General features: G+C 56.1%; 1 protein-coding gene across 4 annotated transcripts in view; it reads right to left on the reverse strand.

Moving 5' to 3' along the window:
- Positions 1-1,415: 1,415 nt before the first annotated feature.
- The window catches only part of TMCC2 (transmembrane and coiled-coil domain family 2), a 35,412-nt gene continuing 10,462 nt past the window's right edge, over positions 1,416-26,365 (reverse strand). For 2 of the 4 annotated variants that reach the window (XM_017663640.3, XM_017663642.3), the window contains exons 2-5: positions 24,173-24,706; positions 4,735-5,675; positions 3,394-3,529; positions 1,416-2,885 (exon numbers count right to left, since the gene is read on the reverse strand). In XM_017663640.3, the coding sequence (XP_017519129.3) occupies positions 2,577-2,885; positions 3,394-3,529; positions 4,735-5,675; positions 24,173-24,706 (1,920 nt within the window). In that variant the 3' untranslated portion in view covers positions 1,416-2,576. Of the gene's footprint in view, positions 2,886-3,393; positions 3,530-4,734; positions 5,676-12,516; positions 12,861-13,474; positions 13,662-24,172; positions 24,707-26,365 lie in introns of those variants that run through there. The other 2 variants (XM_073217071.1, XM_037015143.2) reach the window with 2 other exon arrangements.

Below are 26,365 nucleotides of genomic sequence, written 5' to 3' on the forward strand. Positions count from 1 at the left end.
CTGTTTCCAAGCAGCTGGCAGTGGGTGCCAGCTCTGCATGGGCATGGTAAACATGCCCAGTCCAGACCAGCCACCTGCCTGCCAAGTGCTCTTGGAGCTGCAAAGCCCCAGCTCCAGGCAAAGATGAATTCTCAGCTGCCCCACTGTGTAGTCGGGGCAGGACTTTTCTAGATGCTCCCACTGTCAGGATGAAACCAACATGGTGCCTGCACTGTTCCATCTTTGCAGATGACTCTGAGCTGAGGCTGATCTCCCCCCTCTTCTTGGACTGTTTTCTTTGCAGCCTCAGGATTAGCTGAGAATGACCCTTGCCCTCCCTTCCTTTCAGTGTGGACTGTGGCTGGCAGTGACACTTAAGAGCCAGTGCAGGGAAGGCACCTGACCTTGGGGAGGAATGTGGGAAATGTCTGCAGCCTGGAGCAGCCACCCCCTACCTGGGACCCAGGAATGTGGGCTCCTGGCCCAGCAGCCTGTGGCCCCCAAGGGAGGTGTGTGTGTGTATGTGTGGTTAGAAGAAAAGGAGGGTGCTGGGCCCAGGAATGACACTGTTAGAAGCCCCATAAGGTCACCTGCTACTTGTGGCTTCTCAGATCCACAGAACCACGGGATGTCAGAGCCCCTTGAAGTTAGCGACTGCTTCCATCCCCTACTGCAGATGTGGAAACTGAGGCCCAGAGAGGGCTGGGAGTTAGCCACAGGTGTACTAATTACAGTTCAGGACTATGGGGTGGGTGCTTCTCTCACACCCTCTCCCACACCCATGCTTCAGCATCATGGAAGAGGCCCTCCCAGTGGGAGGCTTAGGGGGGGTGCTCTCCACCCCCCTGCAGGGTTCCTGCTGGGAATCCAGTGCATTAACTGCCAGCGGTGGGAGCCGCAGCCACAGAGTAGATGCTGAGGGCCTGGCCTCGGTGCTCAAGGCCACCACCCCAGCTCCTGGTGAGCAGCAGGTGATCTGTTTTCTGGTGGCGCAGCATTGATAAGGCCAAGGTAACTCCAGCAGAAGCCCCACTTAGGGACTGAACCTGGGAAAAGGTTTAGTAAGGACTCTGCTGCCCCCTCATGGCTACACCTGGGCATGACTGCTGCCGTCCAGGCCTCCAGCAGCTCGTCTCCAAGCTCAGGAAATCGCTCCCCCAATTCCCCTCCTCCTGGAAAGTGCTTCTGAGGGGCTGGGTGATGTGGGCATCATCTCCCCTCCCTGTCGCCTAGGCCAGCGCTTTGGCTGCGCACAGCAGCATGGGAAGAGTGGATGACGCCTTGTTCAATGTTGGATCCTAGGAAGCAGGTCTCAGGGTGGCCCTCCTTCTCAGGAAGCCGGTGGGTGAGGGCCAGTCTGTTACCCGGAATGCCTGAGTGTGGGGAGACTCGGTGGTTTCCATAGTGCCAGCCTAATCAACCAACACTAGGCAGGATGGTTTGAAAATGTAGAGGATATTTATTTCTCGGGATGGTCCACAATAGCTGACAGGCACTTCCCTCCCCTGTTCTAGGGGATTTCTCTCTCTTATTCTGAGAAACCCCCTCTCTTCTTGGAAGTGCCCACGGGGAGGCTGGGATGTACAGATAACTCATACACAACACTCCAGAGCCTTAAAAAAATAAAGCAACGACCTCCTCCACACAAATACACACGCACAAAACAAACACATGTATAAAAGAGGCTCCACTCCTCCTGCCCTGGCTGAGGGGCTGCTTTGGGGTTGGCGGCTTTGGCCCAGTTCTCCCAGCCAGGATTACTCAGAGGCGAAGTGGTCGGGGAGGGCCTGACAGCCAAAACCAGCCCTGGCTTCAGAGGGTGGGGGGCAGGGAGGGCCCTCTCCCTGAAGCTCAGGAGGAGTAAGGTACATAGGACCAAATAAATAAATAAATAGAACCCAATGTGCTCCCAGACGTCTAAGGGCTTAGGCTCAGGGGCCCTGGGACCTGTTTCCCTGAAAAGAGCAGATCCAGGAACAGGCAGAAAGAACAACAGGGAAAACACAAGTTCAAAGCCACGTTCCACCTGGCCTCCAGAGGGTCCTTCAGACCCTAGAAAGGCCCAGCCCAGAACCCAGCCTCCGAAGGGCTCTGGAGGAGAGAGGGGTAAGGCTGAGCCTGCTTTCTGGCCCAGCAGGTGCCCCTCCCCTCGCCCTCGTGCCCATTTCCACAGGGGGGAACCCTAGCGGCCTCCCAGGTAGGCTTTTCCCTAGGAGGGTAGAACCATGGCCCTCTCCTGCCGCTATTCTCAGTGGCCTTCCTGACCCATGGCGTCCCCAGTCGGCTGGGACAAATCCTTGTGTAACTGTAAATAATCAAAAGAGTCCGTCCTGGTGTCCTTCTCTGCTCCATTTGGTCACAGATGTCCCCACTGTCTCCAGCCAGGGCTGCCCTCGAGGCTCCCTTTAGGCCAACAGGGAGAAGGCATCAGGCAGGAGCAAGAACAGAGAAGGGGGCAGGAGCTGCTGGAATGGACAGTTTGGGCAACAGGCCGACCCAGACACATGAAGTCCAAGGGCCTCGGAGTCCCAGGGTCCCTCCTGGAGAAGTGTGGCCACCCGGGGGCCGGGGCAGCGTGGGGAGGGCGGGCTGGCCCTTCAGCCGGGCAGCAGCCCCTGCTCCAGGAGGTAGGCGAGGGAGTCCCGGTGCTTCCAGAGGAGGAAGAGCACGAGGACCAGGAGGGCGGTGCTGGCGATGCGTAGCCGCGTCTTCATGAGGGGCGTGATGAAGTTGGCGACGGTGGAGACGAAGACCAGCAGCACGGCCATGAGGGCCAGGATCACGTTGATGAGCTTGCCCAGCAGCGCCCGCGCGTTGGCGTTCTCCACGCCCTCCAGCTGCACCACCTGCTGCTGCTGCTGCAGCTCCAGCTTGGTGACCCGGGTCAGGCAGGACTCCACGGCCTCCTGCGGGCACAGGGCGGCAGGGTGAGCCCCGGCTGAGTGCTCCGCTCTCCAGAGGAGGGCGATGCGGGGCACAGGCCGGCCTGCTGCAGGCAGGAGCAGAGCCCCTTCATGACGGCTATGTGGGGCGACAGTAGGACGTGGGGGTCTGGGTTGTTCATGTGGGAAGGGGAGCTGCTGGCCCTATCCCAGCCACCTGCCAAGGCAGCCTAGAGCCTGGAGACTCCAATGATTTGTTGGCAAGGCTGCCATCAAAGCGCTGGGGGGCTGTGCGGCCCTCACCAGCTGGCTTGTCTTTGCACCATGCACACTCTGCCCCCAGCCTGCCTCACTCTTATCTCTGCCCCACCCCAAGCTGCCCCCTTCATCCATGTGCCCATCTGCCCCAGCCAACTGAACAGCCGGAACTCCCAGCTTGGTAAAACCCTCCTCCTATGGCTGCTGTCAGCTCTGTCTGCACACCCGGGCCCTCCCCACAGTCACCCTCCCCATGGTCAGGCCCTGGCTGTACCTGGATGTCCCGAGCCCTCTCGTAGGACTGGTAGGCCACCTTCTCCTCCATGCTGGCCAGCTCCTGCTTCAGGTTGGTCATCTCGTTCTGGTGAAGCTCGGTCAGGTCATTGAGCTGCTCCTCCAGCCGCTCGTACCTGGTGGAAGGAGAAGGTATGACGCCGGTCCTGGCTGCCCGAGCCTCCCTTCTCTTCCAAAGATCGATTTCACATGTTCTCAGCAATGACCACCCACCCCACGTGTTCAGCCCTGTTCCAATTTTAACAGCAACAACAATGAAAGCTACTATTTATACAGCACTTTTCATGTGTAGGCACTGTGCTAAGGAAGCACTTTTTCTACATTATCTCATAGAATGCCCTCCACGGCCCCATGAGATAGTAACAGTGTCATCCCATTTTATAGCTGGGAAGACTGAGGCATAGAGAGATTAAAGAAATTCCCTAAGATCACAGGGCTCATGACTGAAGGAGTCAGGGATTGACTTGTCTCAACCTGGGCCAGTAAGCCCTGGGCTGAGACGCTCTCCTGGGTACCAGGGACACAGGGATAGAGACTCGATCCCTGCTCTGAAGGCACAAGTACCAAAAGATGACTATTATGTGGGGGTGGTTGTTTTCAGGCAGCGTTCCCCCTCAAATTTCCAAGCCTTCTTCATATATATATATATATATAAAGGAAAAGTGCCAAATGAGGAAAAGATCCCCAAGAATCCCAGAGAGCCAGTGCCACATGCCATCGGAGGGGTGCAGAGCACAGGGCTGAGTGGGCTGAGTAGGAGCGGGGACTCTGGCTGGATTCCAGGCTAATGCCAGAGCCTCGGCTGGACGTTCAGACCGACCAGATACCGACATACCCTGACTTTACAGGTTTGGACTCACGTAATCTTCACGAACCCTGAGAGCAGGGCTTCAGGGCAGTCACACTTCACAGATGAGGAAGCCAGGTATGCTGAGCAGGAAGAGCTTTGCTCAAGGTAAACAGTAAATAGGAGAGCTGGGAGCTGAACCCCAGTGACCTGGCTCCAGAGCCAGTGCTCTTCACCAGTCTCTCCAGATGAGAGGTCATGGGGCTGATCCCTGCCTCAGTTTCCCCTTCTGTCACTGACCACATAACCATCCAGTAAGACTGCTCACACCTGCGGACACAGGCAGCAGCTTCCCACGGGTCCCGGAAGCCCAGCTGCTCTGACCAGTCTGGAGGAAGGCTTCTCAGGGCCCCTGCCTGCCTCTTTCACCAGCCCAGGACCCTTCTAGATGCTCCTCCACAGCCCTGATGTGGAGATGTGGTGTGGTCGCTCCCGCCAGGGGTCCGCTGGGGCCCGGGACGGGGCAGCACCCACCTGTAGCGCTCCTCTTGTAGGCACTGGGTCACGTAGGTGTAGTCCCTCTGCAGCTGAGCCTTCAGGTCCTCCATCGAGTCCTCCAGGTGCGACTGTCCCTCCTTGATCTCCCGCAGCTCTTCCAGCAGAGTGTCCAGGTTTCCTGGGGCCCCATACAGTGTGTTCGACTTGGGGCTCCCCAGCGCCCCGGCGGGCCCAGCCCCGGAGTTGCTGCCCGCCCCTGCCGAACTGGCACTGGCGCTTGAGCACTCGTCGTCGCTGCCGTACTTGGGGCTCGACACGAGCGTGGCGCTGCCGCTCAGCGCCCGGGCCGCCTCCTCGGGGGGCCCATCCTCCAGGGGGTCCTTCAGGTGGGCAATGTTGTCGGCGCTGCCGAACTTGTTGCGGATGAGGCTGGCAAACTCCCGGGGCTTGGACACCACGGCGGTGTGGGTGGCCTGCGAGAGGCCTGAGAGGCTGCCCTTGACGCCCTCCACCACGCCACCCCCAAAGCCGCTGATGCCCGCGCGCACGTTGGCGCCCACGTCCTTCAGCCCCTGCTGCATGTCCCGCAGCACGTCCTTGGGCTGCCGCGAGGGCCCGTTCTGCTCAATCTCCTTCAGGCGCCGGCGGTAGTGCTCCAGCTTCTTGTGCAGCTGGGCGATGGTCTGGGCCGACTTCTGGTTCTTCTTCTCGAATACCTGCTTGATGCGTGACACCTGCTGTTTGTCCGCGTTGTTGGCCAGCTTCAGGTACTCCGCCACGTTGTCATCCCGGGCCTCCTGCTCGATCTTGATCTGCTCAGTGATCTTGAGGATCTTCTGGTGCAGGTGGTCGATGGCGGCCTTGGTCCGCTGGGGGTCTGGGGCCCCGTCTGGCACGTCCAGGCTGATGGGGCCATCGGTGTCCCCATGGCCGGGGCCGCCGGGGAGGCTCAGGGCCACGAGGTCTCCCTTGTCAACCTGGGGAAGCAGGCCGGCAGAGGAAGGATGGGTAAATCATGAACGCATGGGGGGGGGGAGGGTGTGCAGAGGATTCTCTCCTGCGCCCCTGGCCTCCTCTGGACTTGGTTTCTCTGCTTGGACAATGGTTGCAGGGTGAACAGGAAAGTTCAAGGAAAGAGTCCAAAAGAATAACAGTGAGGACGGCACTTCTTTACAGCTGCACAGAGGAAGGGCTCCTGCATCTGCCGTCTGCCCGATCCCCCAACAGCCCTCGAATGCAGTCTGAGCACCTCCCTGGGCCCAGGTCAAGCATGTTGCTCAGGGACACACACTAAAAAGACTCAGAGCTCCAGGCCAGAGCTCCTGTTGCTCCGCCACGGGCACTAAGCAGGCCTGCGGCTTCAGCAGAGTCACAGGGTGGATTTCTCAGAGATGAGAGAAACCGACCCTCTGGACTCAACCTCCCCCATGAGGCTCCTGTCGTGAGTGGGTGTCTCCCTTGGCGCTGACGGAAGCCTGCAGTTGGGCCCGTGCAGGCCAGGGAGCCTCCCCACCCAGGCTTCCCCGGGGCAGTCTGGCAGGGCACCCCCCCCCCCGCCTCTACTGACACCTCTCCCAGCCCCTCTGTTACCTTCCAGCTCTCTGGAGTCGTCAGCAACCTCTTCCGCTTCATGAGGGTGGAAGCACCCTGCACAAGGGGCAAGAGGCACACCCCAGCCACCCTGCCCACCTGAGGACTCAAGCCCAGAGACAACTCGAGGGCCAAAGAGAGTAGGGACCAGTCTGGGGGCCTGCGGGAACCAGTGCCCAGCTTGGAAGGGAGCAAACACGCAGGAAGGCGATGATGGCCCCTTTTCCTCACCAGCAGGGAAGCAGGCAGGCAGGCTTCCAGAGGGCATCAGGTGGCACAAAGGAAGGAGAGGAGAGAGACTAAGAAGGGATGGGGGCAGGGAAAGAAAGAAGGGGAGGTCACAGAAGATAGGAAAGGTGGGAAATGCAAGGTCAGACACAAGCGGGTGGGCCTGGAGCCCCCCTCTCCCAGGGCCAGCTTCCCCATGGTCTGGTGGGGGAGCTCTGTCCACAGCTGAGTCCCCAGCGTCTTATCGCCATGCAACAGCGGAAGCAGCAGGAAATGGCTCAACCTCATGTATTTTTACACACAGCACATCCCAGGAGGCCAGTCAGGTCATTGGCTTTTATATGGGGGGATGGAGGGGGCAGGGTGGGATATGTGTGGGGAGGGGGTTAAACACAAAGCAAGTGGCCCCATCACACACACTGGAACAGGAAACAGCCTGTGCCAATTACAGGCAGAAGTCACTGGACTCAATTTCTGCCGAGGTGCAAAGTTATTGGAAAACACCATTGAAATAACCAGCCTGCCAAAATCAGGAGCCGGGGGAGGGTGGCTCCTCTGGGGGCTTCCTCCAGGGCCTTTCCAGGTCACATGTCCATTGGGGATGTTAGGGGTGACAGTGACACATTCCCTAGTCTCTCCTGAAGTCAGGACTGTCCTCCTACATTTGCTTAGGGTCCCCCTCTCACCCTCCTGCCAGAAGCTCAGGACCTGCTCCTCGGAATGTCTCATGTTGTATAGCAGAGACGTCAATTCCACCGTCTCCCTTAAATAGTCTGTCCCAGGGTAGAACTGTCACCCCAGTCTGACTTAAAACCCCTCCCTCCTGCACTGTTCCCTGCAGTGATGGCAAAGGCCATCCCCGCCATGAATAGAGGGTGATCATACCTCCACTTGGGCCTTTTGGGAGAGTTACACAGATGATGTCTAGCAGGCACTGAGCACAGAAGGCATACAGAAGGCACTCATAAGTGCTGTCTGAATCTAGGCAAGCACAATTATTCTTTGGGGGGTGAGGAAAAGAAGTTTACTTAAGAGATTATACCAACAAATTTACTCAATATTGATATGACAATATAGATATGAACTACACAAAATTAAGTTCTATATGAACACATGGCTGTTGATGTTAAAGAAACCCAGCCCTCTTAGACGGCCTCTGTGCTTTCCAAAGAGGCTCAGTTCTTTTCTTCCATTCGCTCTGTTGGGGGGAGATGTCCAGGAACCGAGTTCTGGCTCCGGCTGCATGCCGCGTGATGCTCTGCGCTAGGCAGTTAACCTAGCGAACAGTAATGAGAAGCATAGCTCTCCCCAAGGAGGCAGGCGGCTGCCCACCAATCTGGAGGGAGTCTGGGGCGCTAATGAGACATGATGTGAACACGGTGTGAAAAGCAGTCAGGACTGCGAAGTGTAAAATAGCAAATTCCCCGCCTGTCACGGCTCTACTTTGGCAGCCTGGTGTCTCTCCTCCCTCGATTTGGAGTCGGTTGGCTTACAAGTGGAAAAACGAGTTGAAGCTGGCAGTGAAATCCCTGTGAATGAGAGAACAGACGCTCCCAGGAAAGCCACTGGGGGTCTGGTGGTGGGCTGGAGTGGCCCAGGGCTGAGATCCTGGCCCCCTCGCCCACTCTTCTCCTCTGCCCTGGGGCCCAGACTAGAGGCTGGAGGTCCCACAGCAGGATGCCAGCTCCTTCCTGAGGTCCACCATGCCTGGGTCTTGCTGACGGCCCCCAGTCCAGAGTATGCCCACTCTGTCTTCCTCTCCCACAGAGGAGGAAGGCGGAGAGTTCCCCGCGCCCTTCCCTCCCCAGGCTCACCCTGCCTCAGCAGCTGTGGCCTTCCAGGACAGGAGGGAGACAGGTTGGCCCAGGGGAAGAGTGCCAAGGAGGTGGATGGAAGTCAGGCCGAGATGCAAAGAGGGACTGTGCTTTAACAAAGGAAGAAAAATTAGAGCATAAGAAGGAAAAGATAAGAAAGCTGTTAAGAGGGAAGGAACAGGCAGTGTATGAGAAGAGGAGATGAGATTTGCCTCCAAAAAACAAAAGAATAGCAATGAGAAGGAGATAAAACCTATGCGGGGCAATGGAAAGGACACTGAATTTGGAGTGAGACACCGATTTGGAATCCTGGCTCTGTCCCTCACCAGCAGTGTGCCCCCAGATATGTCGTTAGCTTTTCTGGGACTCAGTTTTCTCACCTAGAAAAGGGGGATGATTCTACCTACCTCAAAGAGCTGTCAGGAAGATGAAATGAGTACAGTCTCAGGGCATACAGCAGGTGCTCAAAAACAAACAAAAATAAAGTGAAACTTCACTCCTGCTAAGATGGCTATCATTTTAAAATGGAAAATAAAATGAGGAAATTAGAACCCTCATACATTGCTGGTGGGAATCCAAAATGGAACAGCAGCTGTGGAAAACAGTTTGGCAGTGCTTCGAAACATCAAACATAGAATTATCATATGACCCAGCAACCCTACTCCTAGGTATGTACCCAGAAGAATGGAATATGGGTACTCAAGTGCTTGTACACCAATGTTGACAGCAGTGCTGTTTGTGAGAGCCAAAAGGGGCCACAATTCAAATGTCCATGGGTGACAAGCAGTGAACGGATGAACAACAGTGGTACATCCACAAGTGGAATATTATTTTGGCAATAAAAGGAATAAAGTATTGATCCATGCTACAACATGGATGAGCTACAAGAACATTACACAAAGTAAAAGAAGCCAATCGCAAAAGGTCACATATTGAAGGATTCCATGTGTATGCAATGTCTGGAATGGTTAAATCCATAGAGACAGAAGGGAGACCAGTGGTTGCCAGGAGCTGGGAGAGGAATAAATGGGGAATGACAAATTATGGGTATGGTTACCTTTGGGGGAGATGACAATGTTCTGGAACGAGATAGAAATGATGGCGCACAACCTGTCAGCTTGGGCTACAGCCCCGAACAATGTCCTATGACAGAGCGGGTCTGCGGGAGGCTATCAGGGACCCTGGTCCCACTGCCTCATTTTCAGGGGAGCAGAAGCTCCTTCTAATGCAAGCCCACCCCTTTTCTTGGGGCTAGGTGACTACAAATTGGAGCAAAGAAGATCACTCGACTCCCCATCACCAGCAGGCAAAAACCCTCAGGGTCCCAGCACAGAGCACGGCTGGACCCAGGAACACTGTTCCTCTCAAAATGGTCACAGAGCCTCGAACAGCCAGCCCACCCAGACCCATCTCTGTGCCCAGCTGCCAGCAGCACACCTGGGCTGCTGCCCCAGCACCACGGCTCCCCACTCTCCTGCCTGCGAGGGGCTGGACACTCCACAGGTCCCCGCCCCCAGGATCAATCCTGTGCACAGGCTGGGCAAGCGCTAAGAGGAGGACCGCGAGGGGGCATGCTGATTCCATGATCGCCTCCTCGCCAGGCAACTAGGTCCCGTGGTGCTCCAGCTCAGGGTGCCCACCAGCCAGGGCTGAGGCCAGAGTCCTTATTCTATACAAAGGTGGAGGTCCAAGAAGTACTGATGAATATTCTGGAAGAGCCAGAGCTGGGATGTCAAGTGTGCGGTGCAACTCTCCCTATTCCTCTCCCTGCTCTGGTGGGGGCTGCCTGTGGCCCCCACACGCCCAGGAGCACCCCCTCCTCAGGCCTGGAAGCATCACGGGCTCTCCTCCCTGCCCCCTTCCAGCAACTCTAAACAAAGCCGGATTAGGCACCCTGCCAGACCCCAGGAGTTCCCCAGCCCAGTTCCCCTGGGCCTCCACCTCCTCCCAGACCTGAGCTTATATTCTCGTGCTGACCCACCCCGGGCACAGGCTGCTCTTCCTCTCTCGCCCTGGCCTGGCAGCCAGGATCCCTGCGGTCACAAGCACACTGTGGGGACTGTCCAGACAGAGAGCTTCCAGGCTTCCGTGGGTGAAGCCCTGTTCAGGGAGGGCAAGGGCGCTTGCTCTGTGAATCGTGAAACCGGACTGCGGTTCCAGGTGTTCAGCAGTAGTACACATACACGAAGCCCTGATCCATGTGCACCATGTCAGCGATCACTTCTTGCATGGACAGGGTGCTCCACACTGGTGCTCCCGGGGTCCTGGGAGACTGCAGGGGGCACCCTGCCTGCCTCCCCGCTCCCAGGGCCAAGAAACCCCTTCCTAGATTGACTCGGTGCCCCTGTCAGGGTGCTCAGGGCGGGCTGACGCAGAAGACAGGGCCCTCCTGTCCCCGTCATCTGCTCGGGTGTCGGAAGCCAATGCTAAGGTTACTCTTAGACGGAAGAGAAAAGAAAGGAAAAGAGCTACGCTTCCTTTTAGGAAAACAGGCCAGTCATTATCCTGGGACAGGTGGCCTGCAGGTCCCCTCTCAGGGGGTGGGTGAGAACAAGGGAGCCCTCAGCAGTCAATCCTAACCTGTCTGCGGGTCTGGCCAAGTGGGCTAAAGTCCCCACAAGATGCCACTCCTGGGCAGAGCCCAGGCTCCCAGTGGCCAAGAGCCAAGCAGGTGAGTGTGACGGGGGCTGTTGGGCCCAGGGGCTCAGCAGAGGTGTTCCTGCCCTGCGACTGGCTGCAGCAGCCCTCCTGGGATGGGGAACACTCACATTCCCCTTTGCCACTAGTTCCCAGAGGGAAAGGGAGATCAGCCAGGCCACGTAGAGAGGAAAATCCATGGTCAGCTAAAATCCTTCTGCCCAAAGAGGCAGTTTGGCCTCATGGTGAAACTGGGAGGAGGGGAACCCAATGTCCCCACCGCCAATCTGACATTTTAGCCAGAAAAATTATTCCAACCCTTGAGCCTGGATCCGGGGCTGCCCCCACACCCCCAAGCCAGCAGGCACAGCCTGCCATCTCTTGGTTCTTTCCCTCCCTGGTGGGATATGCGGGCAAACTGAGATGACACGACCCAGCTCTACACAAAGCATCAGAGCACCTCGGTGGGGTACGGGGGGGTCTCAGCCCACCCGGCCGTTCCACTGGTGCCTGGAAGCCTAAGCAGCTTTTCTCCAGAAGCAGGCAGGCAAACACTTAGACGTTCAATGGAGTGCACACAGGGCAATTTGTACACCCGCGTCTGTCTGTCCACCAGGGCAGAGTGGGGTGAGGCCCCAGGCACCACCCAGAGGCTTCAAGGGGCAGCTGCCCGAGGAAGCTGGCTCCTCCTGCACTGCCCCTTCCCGCGTGGCATGCCAGCGAATGTACAAGGAATGTCCTGCTGCTGCAGGGAGTGGGGTGCACAGTACGTACAGATGTGGAAACATGCTCATCTGTGAGGTCACAGCCTCTTCCCTCTCTGACCTTCAGGGCTGCTCCCCCTTTTCAGGGACTCTCCTCTCCTCTAGCCCTGGGCTTCCAGTCCTTTCCATTAGGTCCACCCTTGGTTCTGTCAAAACCACACCCTCCCCTCTGTGGCCTCATCCCTGGCCCACTGAGAACAATGCCCTTTGTCCACCCAAATGCCCTGCACTCTCCTCTCCTTCTCACCCCACAGAGCCCAGGCTGTGCCCCGGAGCCCCCTCCCACTTGAGGCCCCCTCCCTGCCCTCTCCTCTGCATTCTGCAAAGCCTCTGAGCACCCGGCACTAGGCCCCTCCTGGGCTCTCCAGCTGTCCACCTGGAGCCACTGCTCCCTGGACCTTCATGCTCCTCTCCCCTCGTCACTGTTTCTCTGTAGACAGAAGTGACCACAACAGGGAACATCCCTTCCCCTGAATTTCCTGTCAGCTTCTCTGGCCCAAGTGGAGTAACACACGGCCACTGGTTTCTGGGGGCGCCTGTGCCAGCGCTCACCCATCCTGCACAAGACACCCTCGCCCGACCCTGGGCCTCTCCCGCACTCTTCAGCCTGAGCCTGGAGGCTTGGTGTTTGCCGCCTCCTCCCTTCCGCTGTCCGTGAAGTTTTCCTCAACAGAGAGCAGAGGGGCCCAGTCTGAGACCAGAGGGAGAGCAAAGCCCTCTAGACAAACTGCAGAAATGGCATTCCCGTCCTGGTGAACTATCCCTCCACCCACCGGGGGCCTCACCTGTGCGGGGATCGCTTCCTGGAGACGTGCTGGCGATGGGGTGCCAGGGGCCCCAAGAGTCCAGCTTTCTGTGGGCTGGGCCAGGCCCCCAGGGTCAGAGTTCTTGAGCAGCCCTGGGCTTGCCAAGGGAAGCCGGGGTCTGCGAGCAGGGGTACCCAAGCTCCCAGGCTCTGCAGCTGCCATCTCCAGGCTGAGGCCAGCCCAGGGATTAGGGGTGGATTGCTCTGGGAGATTTCGCCTTCCCTAGGGCTCACAGGCCACTCCTTCCCATCTGGAAGGAGAGAGGATCACCCAGTGGGTAGACCAAGCTCTAATGAGGTGTCCCCCACCCTGCCCTGCCCATCTCTAAGTCCAGCTATTGCCACTGTGAGTTCGGTGCACATGAGGACACTCAGGTGTGACAGGCAGTAACCCCAGCCCTGGCGTACCAACACCACTGACCTACCCAGACGGGTACACTGCCATCCCTCTCATCATGCATGCCTGGAAATGCCTCCCACCATCAGAAGGCCACTCACAGATACAGGCACAGTCCACTGACTCCCTTGTCCAGCCTCATAATGGGGGCGGGTCTCCCAGCCAGGCTTCCAGGATGGAGAGGAGCTCTACAAACCCAAAAAGGCTGGGGCCCGGAGGGGGTTCCTTGTTGGGCCCCACACAGCCCAGAGTCCTTCGCCTCTCTCCCTGCTTCCCTGCCCACCGGCTTGTGGTACCATTGCTCCCAAGGCAAGAACCCCCTGGAGGAATCAGACTGCAGCCAGCTTCACCCTGGGAATTCCCCTGCTCTGAGACCCTCTCCTGGAAATCCACACTCAGCTCTGCACATCACTGCAGCTACTTCTCCACTAGCTTCTGCTTCCCACTCCCCACTGCCCACTGTTCCCCGCCCCTCACACCCCACTCCCCCGAGGTCTGTCCAGGCAGAGACACCAAGAGAAAACCTGGCTGGCAAACTCACAGCGGTCTCTTCCTCCCTGGACTTCATCCTGACAGTCCCAGCAGGAAATCCTGCGAGTGGCCAGCAGGGGGGGCGAGAGGCCCACAGTTGAGGAGAGCAAGGTGCGAGGCTGGTGACAGGAGGACCCGCAGAGCTGGGGCCTGTTGGGTGTCTCGGAGGGCAGCTGCCTGCGACAGAATCACCAAAGACGCAACTTCTGCACCCACTTGAGCCTGACGAGGAACTCAGGGCTTAAATACTGAGGGTGGGTGCTGATCACGCTGGCAGGGCGGTGCCCAGAAGGCGCAGAGAGATAGGAAGGTCCCAGCGCTATCTCTGGGGCCCAATGCCAGGGTTTGCAGCCAAAAACACCAACAGCAGGAGTCCCCACACTCTGGGCTCACGGAAACCTTACAAATATTTGTGGTGGCCAATGACTTGGGGTTTGTGAGGGCAGGAACCTAGCAAAAGCACAGCACCCAGGTACTGATGTCTGGGTGGCCAGCGACACGTGGGGTTGGGGAACGTACCCAGCAGGGCAGCACATCTGTAAATGACCTCCTTCCTGTAGTGCTTGATTTTTACTTTATGCCTGGGCACCGTGCACTTTCCTCTTGCACAACAGGGAAATAGGCCTTAGGTCCCGCTGCCCCTAGGAAGGCAGGGATCGGATTATGTCAAGGCCCTGCGTAAATACATCAGTGCCGAACATAAGACTGACCCAGTGTTTACACCCGTAGAATGACGGATCCACCCCCCTGAGCTGCAGTGGAAGGCAGTCCATCTACCCCTGTTCTGTCCTTGGCGCTCACAGAGACGGCCTGGTCTTCTTGCCTCAAGACATCCCTCCCCTGCCTCTCTCCTTTCTAGGCTCTAGCACGCTAAGATTTGTACCCTTTCTTTACGAGCAGAAAAAGAGCAGGCGGTGGCAGCAGGTCGGAGGCAGGACGGGGCCGAGAAAGCTGAGCCCTGGGGCTCCCTCATCAGGTCCTGCTCCCGGGACTGTGGGATCAGGAAGACTCAGAAGCACCAGAAACAGGTTCCTGCAGGACCGCATTGTACCACCAAGATGACCCCGAGATCACCTGCCATACAGGCATCCGGCAGCTCCCCTCCGGGGACAACCGAGCCAACAGCACCATAACTAAACATCAGGAACAGGCAGGGGGAGCTCGGGGCTGAGCCAAATGTCTGCTAAGAGAAAAGGAACAGACAGGAAGGAGGATCATGTCTGCCAGCCAGCCAGCAGGAAGGAGAGCCCTTCTCCTTTAGTGGCTGCTCCTGTATTTGTGTGTATGAAATGTCCCCACAAGAACGCAGAGCTCCCTGCTCTGGGGACGGGCACCAGGGAGCCCAGAGCCCTGAGACGTGGTGGAGGAAGTGATGTGAGCCCCGGGTCTGGGTCTCACTTCCATACTTGCCCTGAGGCTCTGTCCCCAAGGGCAGTGGGAGGACTGTGTGAAGAGCAGGGTCTTGGAAAGCCCTGTCTGAAGGGGAATGTGTGGCAGCAGGACGTGCCAAGGTGGGCTCCAGAGGCGCTGGCTAAGCCTCTCCAGGCACAGCAGCGGGCTGGGAACTGGAGACCTGCTGTAAATCCTCACCCTGCCGCTGGCGAGCTACTTGGCCACACAGGCTCTGTCCCTGTTTCTTCATAACTGCAAGAGGCAGCGGGCTCTGCGGAGCAGCGGCCCAGAGGAAGGGGCCTTTGGGAGGGGCCCATGGCATTGGGAGGCGGAGGAGGGTGTGAACGACCTGAGCGCTGGAGACTCTCTTTGCAGCCCAGCCTCGGTTTCCCTAGCTGCAGTAGTACCTGTGATTGTCACCTCCCCGGGCTCTAGTGGAGATAGAATGGGAGTGTGAGCAAAGGGCCTGACACATTGTGGGCTTTATTGAAAACAATGACTAATCTGGAGGCTCCCTCATGTTTACATACATGTAGACACACACATACCAGTCATTCCAAACGGCCCCTGGCTTTGCCTGGGATGGAAAAAAAGGCCAGAGAAGTAACTGCTATATGGAGCAAAGAGGAGAGGGTGGCTGGGGGACACATGAAGAGCTGCAGTGGGTGCTGGAAGAAGCCACAAAACATCTATCCTCCTGCAGAGAGAAGGTGCTGCCAGGTAAGTGCCATCAGGTGGACTTCCGGACAAGTCCTGGCCGTCCCAGTCCCCCGCCCCCTCCTCTCTGGCCTGGCGGAGAAGCAGGCCCCTTCTCAGCCCAGGCAGGGCATTGCTGTCATTCAGGGCTCAGGCAGCTGAGCTGCGCAGGTGTCTCTGGCCTGACTCGTTCCACTTCTCCAGTTCAGGCTGAGTCCGGGGCAACAGATGGGCTCCTGTGGTCCTGGAGAGGGCCCTGGGAGGAGGCCCAGGTCCTGCCCACAAGGCTGTCCTCTCTGCATGTCTGGACAGCCCTCAGTCTCTGGGAAACTGGGTTCCCTCCGTTTTCTTCCCACTCAATTGCCATGTCATGACTCTTTTTTCTTTAATATTCCAAATATTAAATTTTCTCTTATCTCTTCCTTTGCTCTTCTTATTGTTCTTCAGTTCCTCCCCTACCCTAACTTTTAAAAATCTTCCTACTTACTTTTATCTCTTGGAGAAAAAAAAAGCACAAACCACACATTCTGAAGGATGGGAAACCTGAGAAGTCATAGGCTTTAGGAGCAAAGACTAACACTCAAAAGCAGCTAAATTTAGTAGCTTCGAATACAAGGTGAGGCCTTAAAGAATCTCAGGCTCCAAATGTGCCGTGGAAATCTCCCAGTTAGGATTCCTCCATGAAAGGCTGCCACATCTCCAGCACTCACCTCTTGGAAGTGGGGGTTTGGGAAATGGTTAGTATTCAGAGGTCCCCCCAACACTCAGTTGCAGACCCAGCCAGAAGACGCATTTTCTTAGAAACTCATGTTCTCAAAGAGCCCTGCTTCCCCTGGGGAAATGTGAGAGGAAGGCTCATATTCTTCACAGTGACTTAAAGCAACCAAGGTGGGCCCGTTTCCTAGGAGCACAGGAGAGGCTTGGCCTTATCAGCTGGAAAAGCAGGCAGAAAAGGCCAGAGTGGAGAAAGCCACAGAGTGACATTAGCGTGCACACACTATGCCCCCTTTCAGCTACTCTCAGAGAGAGCGGAGGCCTCCTCTACCCACGGATCCTTTGCCCATCTAATGCCATAGACACTCCTGTGTAGGGAGTCCTCCTTGGGCACAGTCACGAGCCAGATGCTAGGCAATGGAAACCACCAATCACCTAGGTCATTTTTAGGAAAATCAAAATCAGTGCCAGGTGGGTAGAAAAGACAGACAATTTCATGCCTTGCAGAGCTAGTCTATTTTCCTGGGAGTGGACACTGAGGACACGTCCCGAAGAAAGTGGCCCAGAGAAGAAGCAGAGCTCCCTCTGCCCCACTCTATTGGTCAAGAATAATTTAGAATGATTCCCAAAAGTAGACGCTTGGGGCGTCCTGCTGACTCGAGGGCTCAGTGCTGGCCATGAGCTGACAGGATTAAACAAGGAACGCAGGTGATAGCCCTCTGTAAACTGCGGCATACCATCCAGTCGAGGGTCGACACCAGGAAGGCACAAAGGGACACACCAAAGGGACATGGCCAGGAAGTCCCAGGGGCATGCCCAGGATGCCACTGAGCCCCTGAGGAGTCAGTAGGCAGGCTTGGGGCTGAGATAATATTTGGGTCTGAAGCTTCTCAGGCAATGAAGAAACCTCATATAAGGAAGTTAATACTACAGGACACTTGTCTTTACAGGGCACGGTTCGCCTTTCTAGCCACCCAAAGGAGGCCTCGCAGTCACAGTATCACTTGGACCTGCTTTAGCTTTTGCTAAGCATGCTGAATTATTCACCAGCTATGGATACTGGCCCAGCTCTGGGGTCCCAGTGGTGGGGAATCTGGAGAGGTAGTTAAGATGCAGTGAGAACTGCCCAAGTCCAGACCTAGGTGAAGGTCAAAGAGGACCAAAGAAGGAGGCATGCAAGTCAGCCTCTGGAGCAAGAAGGAAACAGGGGCTTGGGGGCAGCCAGACAAACTGCTTGCAACACCCCAGTGCCTGTCGCTGGAGAGGGAAGGGAGTTCACAGAAGGCTACTCTTTCCAGAAACTTCACTCGTTGCCTCCAGCCCTCCGCTGCAAAGCGGGGAGCCTAGAAGGCTGCAGTGGGGTGTGTGCATTCACCACCGCTACTACTCCAGAGCCCTTGGCCACGTGGGTACAGACAGAGAAAGCCCAAGCTGTGCCTGTGAATAGAAAGGAGAGGGAGGAGCAGGGATCAGGTTAATGATACTGTATTTCCACTGCATCATCTGGCACCACAGGGGGCCAGTGTCACGTTTCACATCACAGGCATGTGGAGGATCCAGGAAGGACTGTGCCCGGTGGCTCAGGAGACCTGTGCCAGCTCCCAGGCCCACACTGGCATCGCCAGCACCGGCTCCTCACTGTCTGGAGCCGGATGACCAGGCTGCCGTTGCTACCATCCCTGGCACACGGTGGTTGGTGGGGGGACGTCCATGACGGAGCACACTTTCCACGGGGGCGTGTCTGAGAGAGCTGAGGTTGACGATGCTGAGCTAAGGCTGGGGGCCTGACTGGGGCCTCCCACCTGGGTCTGGGCTGGCATTGGCTCAGCAGAGAGCCACAGGGTCCCCCACAGCTTCTGGCCTGAGCTCAGAGTTAGGACGTCAGGTCTTGCGAGGTAACTTGGACGTTATCTAACCTCACCCCGCGGAGCCAGGGATTTCTGTACTCCCAGAAGCCAGAGCTAATCGGAGAACACTGGGAACTTCTGCCTAGAGAGTCAGTCCTGGATCAGTGGGGAAGCGATGAATCAGGGCTGATTCCGGAGGCCAGCTCCCTGCTGGGCACTGGCTGAGCCCCCAGTCCTGTTCTAAGTCAAGTCCGGAAGAAGCTGGTGCTTGTGAGCTCGGCTGTCCAAGCCTTAGATAAGGGGCAGAGTCCTCACTTTCTGGCCCCTTTCCTGATTGGACAAGACTCCTACAAGGTAAGGGGCTTCACTTCAACATGAGGAACTCAAGTCAGACTAAAGGAAGAACTTCTCTTCTTGACTTGCCTGGTACCACAAGATACACTGGCAAACGGGCTTTTAATCACTGAGACAGGCAGTGAGGGTTCATGGGAAACCACAGAGCTGCCCTGACCTGGCCAGGAGAGCAGCTGGCATAGGCTTGGCCTCAGGCTACGGCCTCTGGCTCTCTCTCTGCCTAAGCAGCCTTTCCATGCAGAGAGGGAGAGAGAAGGAAAGAGGAGATGAGATGGGGTGCAGGAGGGGAACAGAGAAGGCAGCTGTCCTCCTCGGCAACTGGGCGTGCGTTCAGGCTGGCACAGACCCAAGCACAAACAGGGGGGACAGTGAATCAGCAGAGTGTCACGTGCCTCCTATGGTGGCTGCGTCTGGGTGGGCAGGCTGAGGGACCTAGCTGGACCCTAGAGCACGGTCCCTTCAGCCTCCCATGTCACCTGGCCTCCAAGCTCAGACACATCAGGAGCTGGCCTGTCCCAGCTGCCACGGGGACACGTTTGAAAACCTCTCTCGGGAGAGCCAGCGCCACCCACAGGCTCCCAGACATAAATACACCAGGGCTCCTTGGCACCTGCCAAGATCTGTCTTCTTGGCAAGAGCCTAGGTCTAAGGGTAGTCCCTCACTTGCCATCCCTCAGCGTAAACAGGGGTGCTTATCTATACTGTGGCAGAGAAGAAATCTTGTTGGATACGTCTGGTGGAGGAATGCAAAAGTCAGGATGCCCAGAGCCTGCTGGCTTAGGTGAGGGGCTGGCCACCATTGATTTCCTTGTCTGGGGCTGGAGATAAGACGTCCACGAGGTCACAGGGAAGCATCCAGGCATGACATCTCTTCACGCTCTCCACCTCATCCTGCAGCACCTGGCCCGCTCTCCCACCCTGCCTGCCCTCAAAGCCAGGGGCAGCAGGTGGCCTGCTGGTAGAAGTCTTCCTGCCCCTGAGCACCCTCTGTGCTAGGCTCCTAAAGCTGTCCAGATGCCCTGTGAGCTCCTAGCTCCCACCCCATGCTGCTCTTTGTCCTCAGAGGGGAACAGCCACTCTGCATGGAAGAGCGGCACTCCTGCTCCATCCCTCTCGCAGACCCTCCTACTGGGTGCACCTTGCATAAGCCACAAGGGGTGCACAAGGAACGCAGAGACAGTGGGGGAGAGGTTTTGAACAAGGCCAAGAGTGAAGCAATGACCAAGCCAGATGTGGAAGAGACGGGAGAAAGGGGATGCCAGCCACTGACCCCTGCAGGGGCTAGTTTACTCCCAGAAAGTCTAGAAGCAGGTAACGAAGGCAGGACAGAGTTACTAGATTTTCTGGAGAATATACATTTTCTATGAACTGCTGCTAAGCAAAAAAAAAAGGGTATGTGTGTGTGTCGCAGGGGGAATCATCTGCTGAGGAATCAGGCAGCCCAACTCCATAGCCAGTGTGTACACAGGTCACCTGCTGTGGCCTCCAGGCCCGGGGTCCCAGAGGTTAAGGCCACACACAGATGGAGAACCCAGGTGCCACCTGCATTCTGTACCTACCTGCCAACATGCCAGAGCACCAACAAATGATAACTTTTTTTCCACTTTATGGATATAAAGAACTAGTTACCTTGCTTAGCATCACGCAAATAGCAGAAAGCAGAATGGGGAGGCTAAGATAACGATTGTTTCCAGTTTTAAAGGGAAATCATTTAAGGCACAACCTCAAAGACAGCTAACAGGATCTGGAGGGATGAAGTAAAAGCCAAACTATGGCCTCACGGCTGAGCTGCTTCCCGGAACTGTGGGCCCTCTGTCCCTCTGTTGCACCCCTGTTCTCTTTGGGGCCCCAGGCCTCCTACTTTCTCAGGGCGGGGGCTGGGGTGAGCCTCTCTGGGACAGCCGAGGAACTTTAGCTGCCTCCAGGGTGTTTCAGTGACTCAACCGCTGCCAGGGCCTGCCCTGGTCTGAAAGCCAGCTGGTGAGTTCTAAACAATGGCAAGGGGTGTGGGCAGTGGGGGAGGCTTATGAATTGAAAATAGATGCTAGTAATCGCCAGGGAGCTTGCTGCAAGCATGTGCGGCTGTGTTTACTAGGGAGAAGAATACCTTCTATTCATGCGCAGAGACCGGGGTGGAACACCACGGCTTCTCACACCAAGCAGTGACCTCTGGGGCTGGGGGACGCAGCTGACAGACCAGGGTTTACTGATGGCTGGAAGACCCCTTTCCTGGAGACATGGACGTGCTCCCTCTCCTCAGCACCCCGGGGGCCAAACCCATCCCTGGAGGGACAGCTCCACATCAGGAAAAACGCATCACTGGAGGGGAAGTGGCAACCCAGAGACAGTCACCCTCCTCGGTGAGACAGACGTGCATACTGCATAAAACGGTCCCTGCTTGTGTTAGTGACTTTGGACCTCAGGGCTCGTCCACACGCTAGAAGCAGGGGATCTCCTCTCTCTACCATGAACTAGGCTGGGTGCCCTCAGGTAGGCGGCTTGCTGATTCCTCTAAGGCCTCAGGCTGCTAGTCTATAAAATGGAGGTAACTTCACAGGGCTGTTATTAAGATGAAGCAAACAGCACAGACGACAGAGCTTTAGAAAGCTGAAAGTTCTAAACACGGTACAACACCGTTACACGGTACAGCCATAGTAGTAACCATTTCCCCCACTACCATCCTGAACAGGGAGTCTGCCCCCACCCCAGCTCACCCACGAGCGCCTGGGTCTGGTCTTCCGGCAGCACGAAGAGAGCCCTGCCTGCCCTTCGGATATCTCGGCGGCGTGTGAAGCCTCGAGCCCCGTGGGGAAGCCTTGCGCAGAAGCTGCCCTGCCGAGGCGCCCGCCCCCGCCCCCCCAGCCCCGCCGAGTTCCTGGTCAGCAAACATCCACAGCCCTCCGGCAGCTTACGGGCGCCCCCCGCCCACCCGCTCCGTCTGCTCAGGCAGCCAGTACAAGGTTCACAGTCACCCTTCCACTAAAACAGCTGTTGTACTAGAGACCCTTGCTTGACAGAAATGCTCCGATTTGAATTTTTAAATGTATCCGCTGACTCAACCGTGAGAGGTGCGCCTAGCGGCGGCTTCATACACACCATGTGCTCGTTAAGGGCTGAGCAACTCGGTTCGCTGCGCCGGGCCGCTCTGGGTCTCCAACCCGCAGAACCACATTAGCTGTTCAGCCGACACACCCAGATTTCACTCTTGGAACAGACTTCTCCACAGCTGGAATTAGGCTTGCAAATGACCCAGGGCCAGCATTTAAGTACTGTCTATGCAACGACCACTCCCAAATATATGTCTCCAGCCTGCATCTCTCCCAGAGACTCCAGACTCATGCATCTGACGGCTTATTTGGCATTTCCACATGGATGTTTAACAGCCACCAAACATAACATATCCAAAGCCTAGCTATGATTTCTGCCCTCCCCCAACAGTCCCTGCCGGATCATCTATGCCGTTGGCTATTTTCCCCAAATCAGTTAAATAGCAATTTCTTCTTTCCAACTGCCAGGCCAAACACCTGTGCACCATCTTTGCTTGTGCCCTTTCTGGGATGCCCCACATCCCCTGGAAACGCAGCTGGACCCCTGAAGCAAATCCAGGATCCAGCCATTTCTCCCTACCTCCACCTCTCCCACCCGGCTGCAAGCCACTGTCATGTCTGCCCTGGAGTATTCCAGCAGCTTCTAGCTGTACTTGGTGCTCACGACCTGGCTCGCCGCCTACACTCCGCACAGAAGCCAGAGTGATCTTCCTAAAGGGTGTGTTCAGACTCACCTTTACAAAACCTGATAACTTTCTACCTACTTAAGAAGAAAGCAAAACCCCCTTTCCAGGCCTACTAGGCCCTATGTGATCCGCCACCTTCCCCACCCATCTTTCAAAAACCCAACAAAAACTAAAGGGCCCCTATCTGCTGTCCTTTCTCCTCAGGAGAGCTGCAGGGATGCCCCCAATTCCACCATCTCCTCAATGCACTGACACTGGTTTCTCACCAGTTACCAGTGACCTCCACTTCCCTCCCCCGCTTGATACTGTCCGTGCACATTCCAAACCAGACCTGACCAGGTGCTCTTGCTCAGTACGTCCTTCTTTAAACTCCTTCCTCTTTTTTCTTCAATCGTCTGTCCCCAGGTTTACTCCTACGTATCTGCTGCTCTGTCCCTTAGATGTCGGATGCATCCTTGGCCTCCTCCTCACGTGATGTATCTCACTTGACCCTTTGAGGGTCTCGTCCACACCCATGCTTTCCAGCTCGGTGCTGGCTCCCAGAGTACTGCCCCCTTCCAGACCTGTCCCCCAGGAACCCGACTCTTTGGCGGGACAGCTCCCAAAGGCACCTGCAACTCAGTGCGTCCAAAACTGAAGCCATCACATCCCTCCACAAACATGCTCCTTCTCCCGTTTCCTCACTGAAGAACGCCCCATTCCTAAAGCTGCCAAGCCAGAAACACTAGAATCATCCTCTGCTCCTTCCGTTCCTGTCTTCCATGTCCACACTCTCACCTAGTACTCTGGATTCTTTTTTTTTTCATTTGTGCGGCCTTTGTTTATTTCCACAATATTCTTGGGTTTTACAGACAGTACTATTGATTCTAACTTCCGAGTGTCTTCTAAACTTGTCTGCTCCTTTCCAGCTCTCTGCTCCAGCCTTCACTTCTGCAGGAGCTCCAAAAATGGTTTCCTTGAGGGTACACCTGTCCCCCTTCCCAATCCATTGCCTACCTTGAGACCCAGAGTAACTTTCTCCTGCCTAATACCCTTTTGAGAGCTCCAAACTACCCTTGTGATCTGGCCTCTGCTTACCTGTGAGCCCCCACAAAGTGCTGGAAACTCTGAACACAATGAGCCACTATTAGCCCCCAACACTAGGGGGCTTGCCTGCTTGCGTACATGCTACATCCGCCCTCCCCGCTCCACTCTCCCCAGGGCTTCCCTGGCTCAATCATCCTCCTTCCCCAAGAGTCAGTTCAATGGCTTCCTTCTTTGCCAACCCTCCCTCCCCACCCCAGGCTCCCAGAACCTCAGTCACAGTTTTAACCCCTATTCCATCCGTTCAGCCACCTGTCTCTCCCCTCTGTGGTGACCTCCATGAGGACAGCACCTCTGACTTGTTCATTCATAGAGTGCATAACAGGTATTTGATAAATCCTTGCTACATGAATGAAAGAATGAATATAGAAATCCAGGAAATAACCAAACTAGATTTCCTCCTAACCAAACAACCCTCTGTGGATCTTCCCCTGTCCTACTCTGCAAATGGTAATAATAATAATAAGAACGATACTGTGCGAGGCTCCATTCCAAGTATTTTACATATATGAACCCATTTCTCCCTAGGGCCACTCTACTATGATTAAGCCCATTTTCAATTGAGAAACTGAGGTACAAAGAGGTTGAGCGACCAGTACAGCTAGGAAGTGGCAGGCAGAAGCCGGGTCGGTGCCAGTCTGTGCTCTAAATCACTGTACTACCGCTTCTTGGTAGCATATTTAAGGAACACAAACTAAAATTAGTATCAGCCTAAGCAAATATAATACTGAAAAGCCCCTAAACAAACAGAAATCAGACCTTGGGGGATCATCTCTTGCTTTTGGCTGAGTTCTACCTCTGATTCCTCAAAGGCAGGGCCCCCACTCAGCTCCCCAGGTCTAAGGCCCCAGCAGGTGCCCCCGAAAGCCCTCCTCGCGCCCCGCCTCACCTTGTCGCTCACACCCTCAGCCTCCTCGGCCAGGAGGTGCACGCTGCTAGCATCAGCCAGCAGCAGGGCCGTGTCGGTTGTGGAGGAGGAGCGGGGGCGGCACTGGTGCTGGTGCAGGATGGCAGCCAGGCTGCTGTCCTGGGGGGCCTTGCGCAGCAGATGGGGGCTGCCACGCTGGGGCTCCAGGGAGCTGCTCTTGGTGCGCCGGCTGCCGCCCCCGCTGCTGCCCCCGCCCCCGCTGCCGCTGTGCAGGCTGGCGCCCCGCTTGATGGAGGGCCGGGAGCGGATCTGCTGCAGCACGCGGTTGAAGGCGGTGGGCCGGGCGGGCAGGTCGTGCAGAGACATGGCGTAGGAGACGCGGTGCATCTCTGGGGAACGCTCCTTCTCGTCCGGGGAGTCATGGTCAGACATGCCCTGCTGCTGCTGCGAATCCTGAGACGTCTGGTGCTCTCTTTCCCTCGACCGGCGGCGGCTATGGAACAGGTGCTTCAGGCCGTGGCCGAACATGGAGCCCTCTGAGAGCTGCTGGATTTTCTGAAGAGGGAGAGAGGAAGAACCCCGGTGGGTGGGAAGCCCTCAATGCCTAGTTGGTGTAGGCAGAGGTGAGGGGTCTTTTCCTGGGAGATCAGTGTAGTCACTACAGCTGTCTGAATCTGGAAGATCCCTATGAAGGGCCCATCAGGACTAAGGGGTCACCTTGTAGAAAGGTGGGAGCTGAGAACCCCTTCCATTCCCAAAGCACCGCACCCCTATGGCCCCACAGACATTCTCAGTCACCACCTAGGTTCGGGGTCACTGGTCACGATATTCTTGTGTCTGTTCTGGCATTCAGCGGCACAAGCAGGCCGCACCTGGCTATGGGGCTGCAGCCTGCTGGACGGGCTCCCCGCTGCCCTCCAGCCCCTCTCCTAACTCAGGCCCTCCTTCAAGCTGCGCTCCTCTTTTAGATCCATTTCCACAGACTGCAACGCCCTCTGAGAGAGCCAGGGTCATTCTATCAGGTTACCCTGTTGTAGCAGACACTGCTAATTGCCTAATTGCTTTCTTAATATCAATTAATATTAAATAATACCAATTCCCTTTCTTTCTTATCAAAACACCTCATGACCTTGATGCACGGTGCTAAAAATTCTTGCTTCATCAGACTTCCTTGCTGGTAGGAGTAGCCATATAACACGGTTTGGCCAATAAAACCAAGGTGAGAGTTTAAATAAAACCAATGCTTTTGCCTTCTTAATAAAAGCACTGGCCCTGCCTACTTCTTCTCATCTGGAATGTGGAGGTAATGCCTGGAGATGCAGCAGCCATCCTGCAACCACACAATGACAGGCATGATGAAGGCCTACAACACAACACAGCTCCAAGGGACAGGCTTGGGAACTTGATGGCCCTATGGAGCCGCCAAGCCAGCTGTGAAGCCTACCTGGCATTCTTGCTGTACAAAATTAATAAACCTATCTTTGGCTATATAATTTTCTATTTGTAGCCAATTTCATTCCTGATAAGAGTTAGCAAAAAAAAATAAAAATAAACTTTGGCACTTCTGAGTTGGTACACACATCCTTAGGCCAAGGATGGCACGCCCTGGCTCCAGCAGGACAGAAGCTCCTGCACTCAGAACCCTTCTGGACCTCATCCTGTGCACTTCTTCATCTGGCTGTTCATCTGTATCCTTTATAATATCCTTTATAATAAACTGGAAAACATAAAAAATAAACTAACTTGACTTCTATGGGCATTCTGTGCCATGCAGTCAGTAATGTGATGCCTTCTTTTGCAAAAATATCAGAACCAGCTATCCAAATGTGTGTCTTTCTCCTCAGACTGGAACAAACCAAAGAGGCCACGGAGCCCAGTAGGGCCCCGGCCCCAGACTTCTCTCTTAGCTCTGAGATTCTCCACCTGCCCTCCAGGCACGACTGCTCAGAGAGGGGCCGGACCACCCGGCCAGCACGAGACCTGTGATGTGATTCCAAACAGCCGCTTCTATTGGGGTGGCTGATCAGGCCAGCCCGGGCCCTCGGCAGACAGCTTTGGAGCCAGTGGGAGGCAGGCTGGGACCTGGAGGACCGCGTGAGAACCTGTATTCTGTTATCCCTAAAATGAGACTCAGAACCCAGCCATTTGGGGCTTAATGAGCCAAATCAGGTCTTCATCTGTGAGGAACGACCCATAATCTCATGAGGAAGCCTC

Source organism: Manis javanica, chromosome 11 (genome assembly GCF_040802235.1).
Source record: "Manis javanica isolate MJ-LG chromosome 11, MJ_LKY, whole genome shotgun sequence".
NCBI classification, from domain to species: Eukaryota; Metazoa; Chordata; class Mammalia; order Pholidota; family Manidae; genus Manis; species Manis javanica.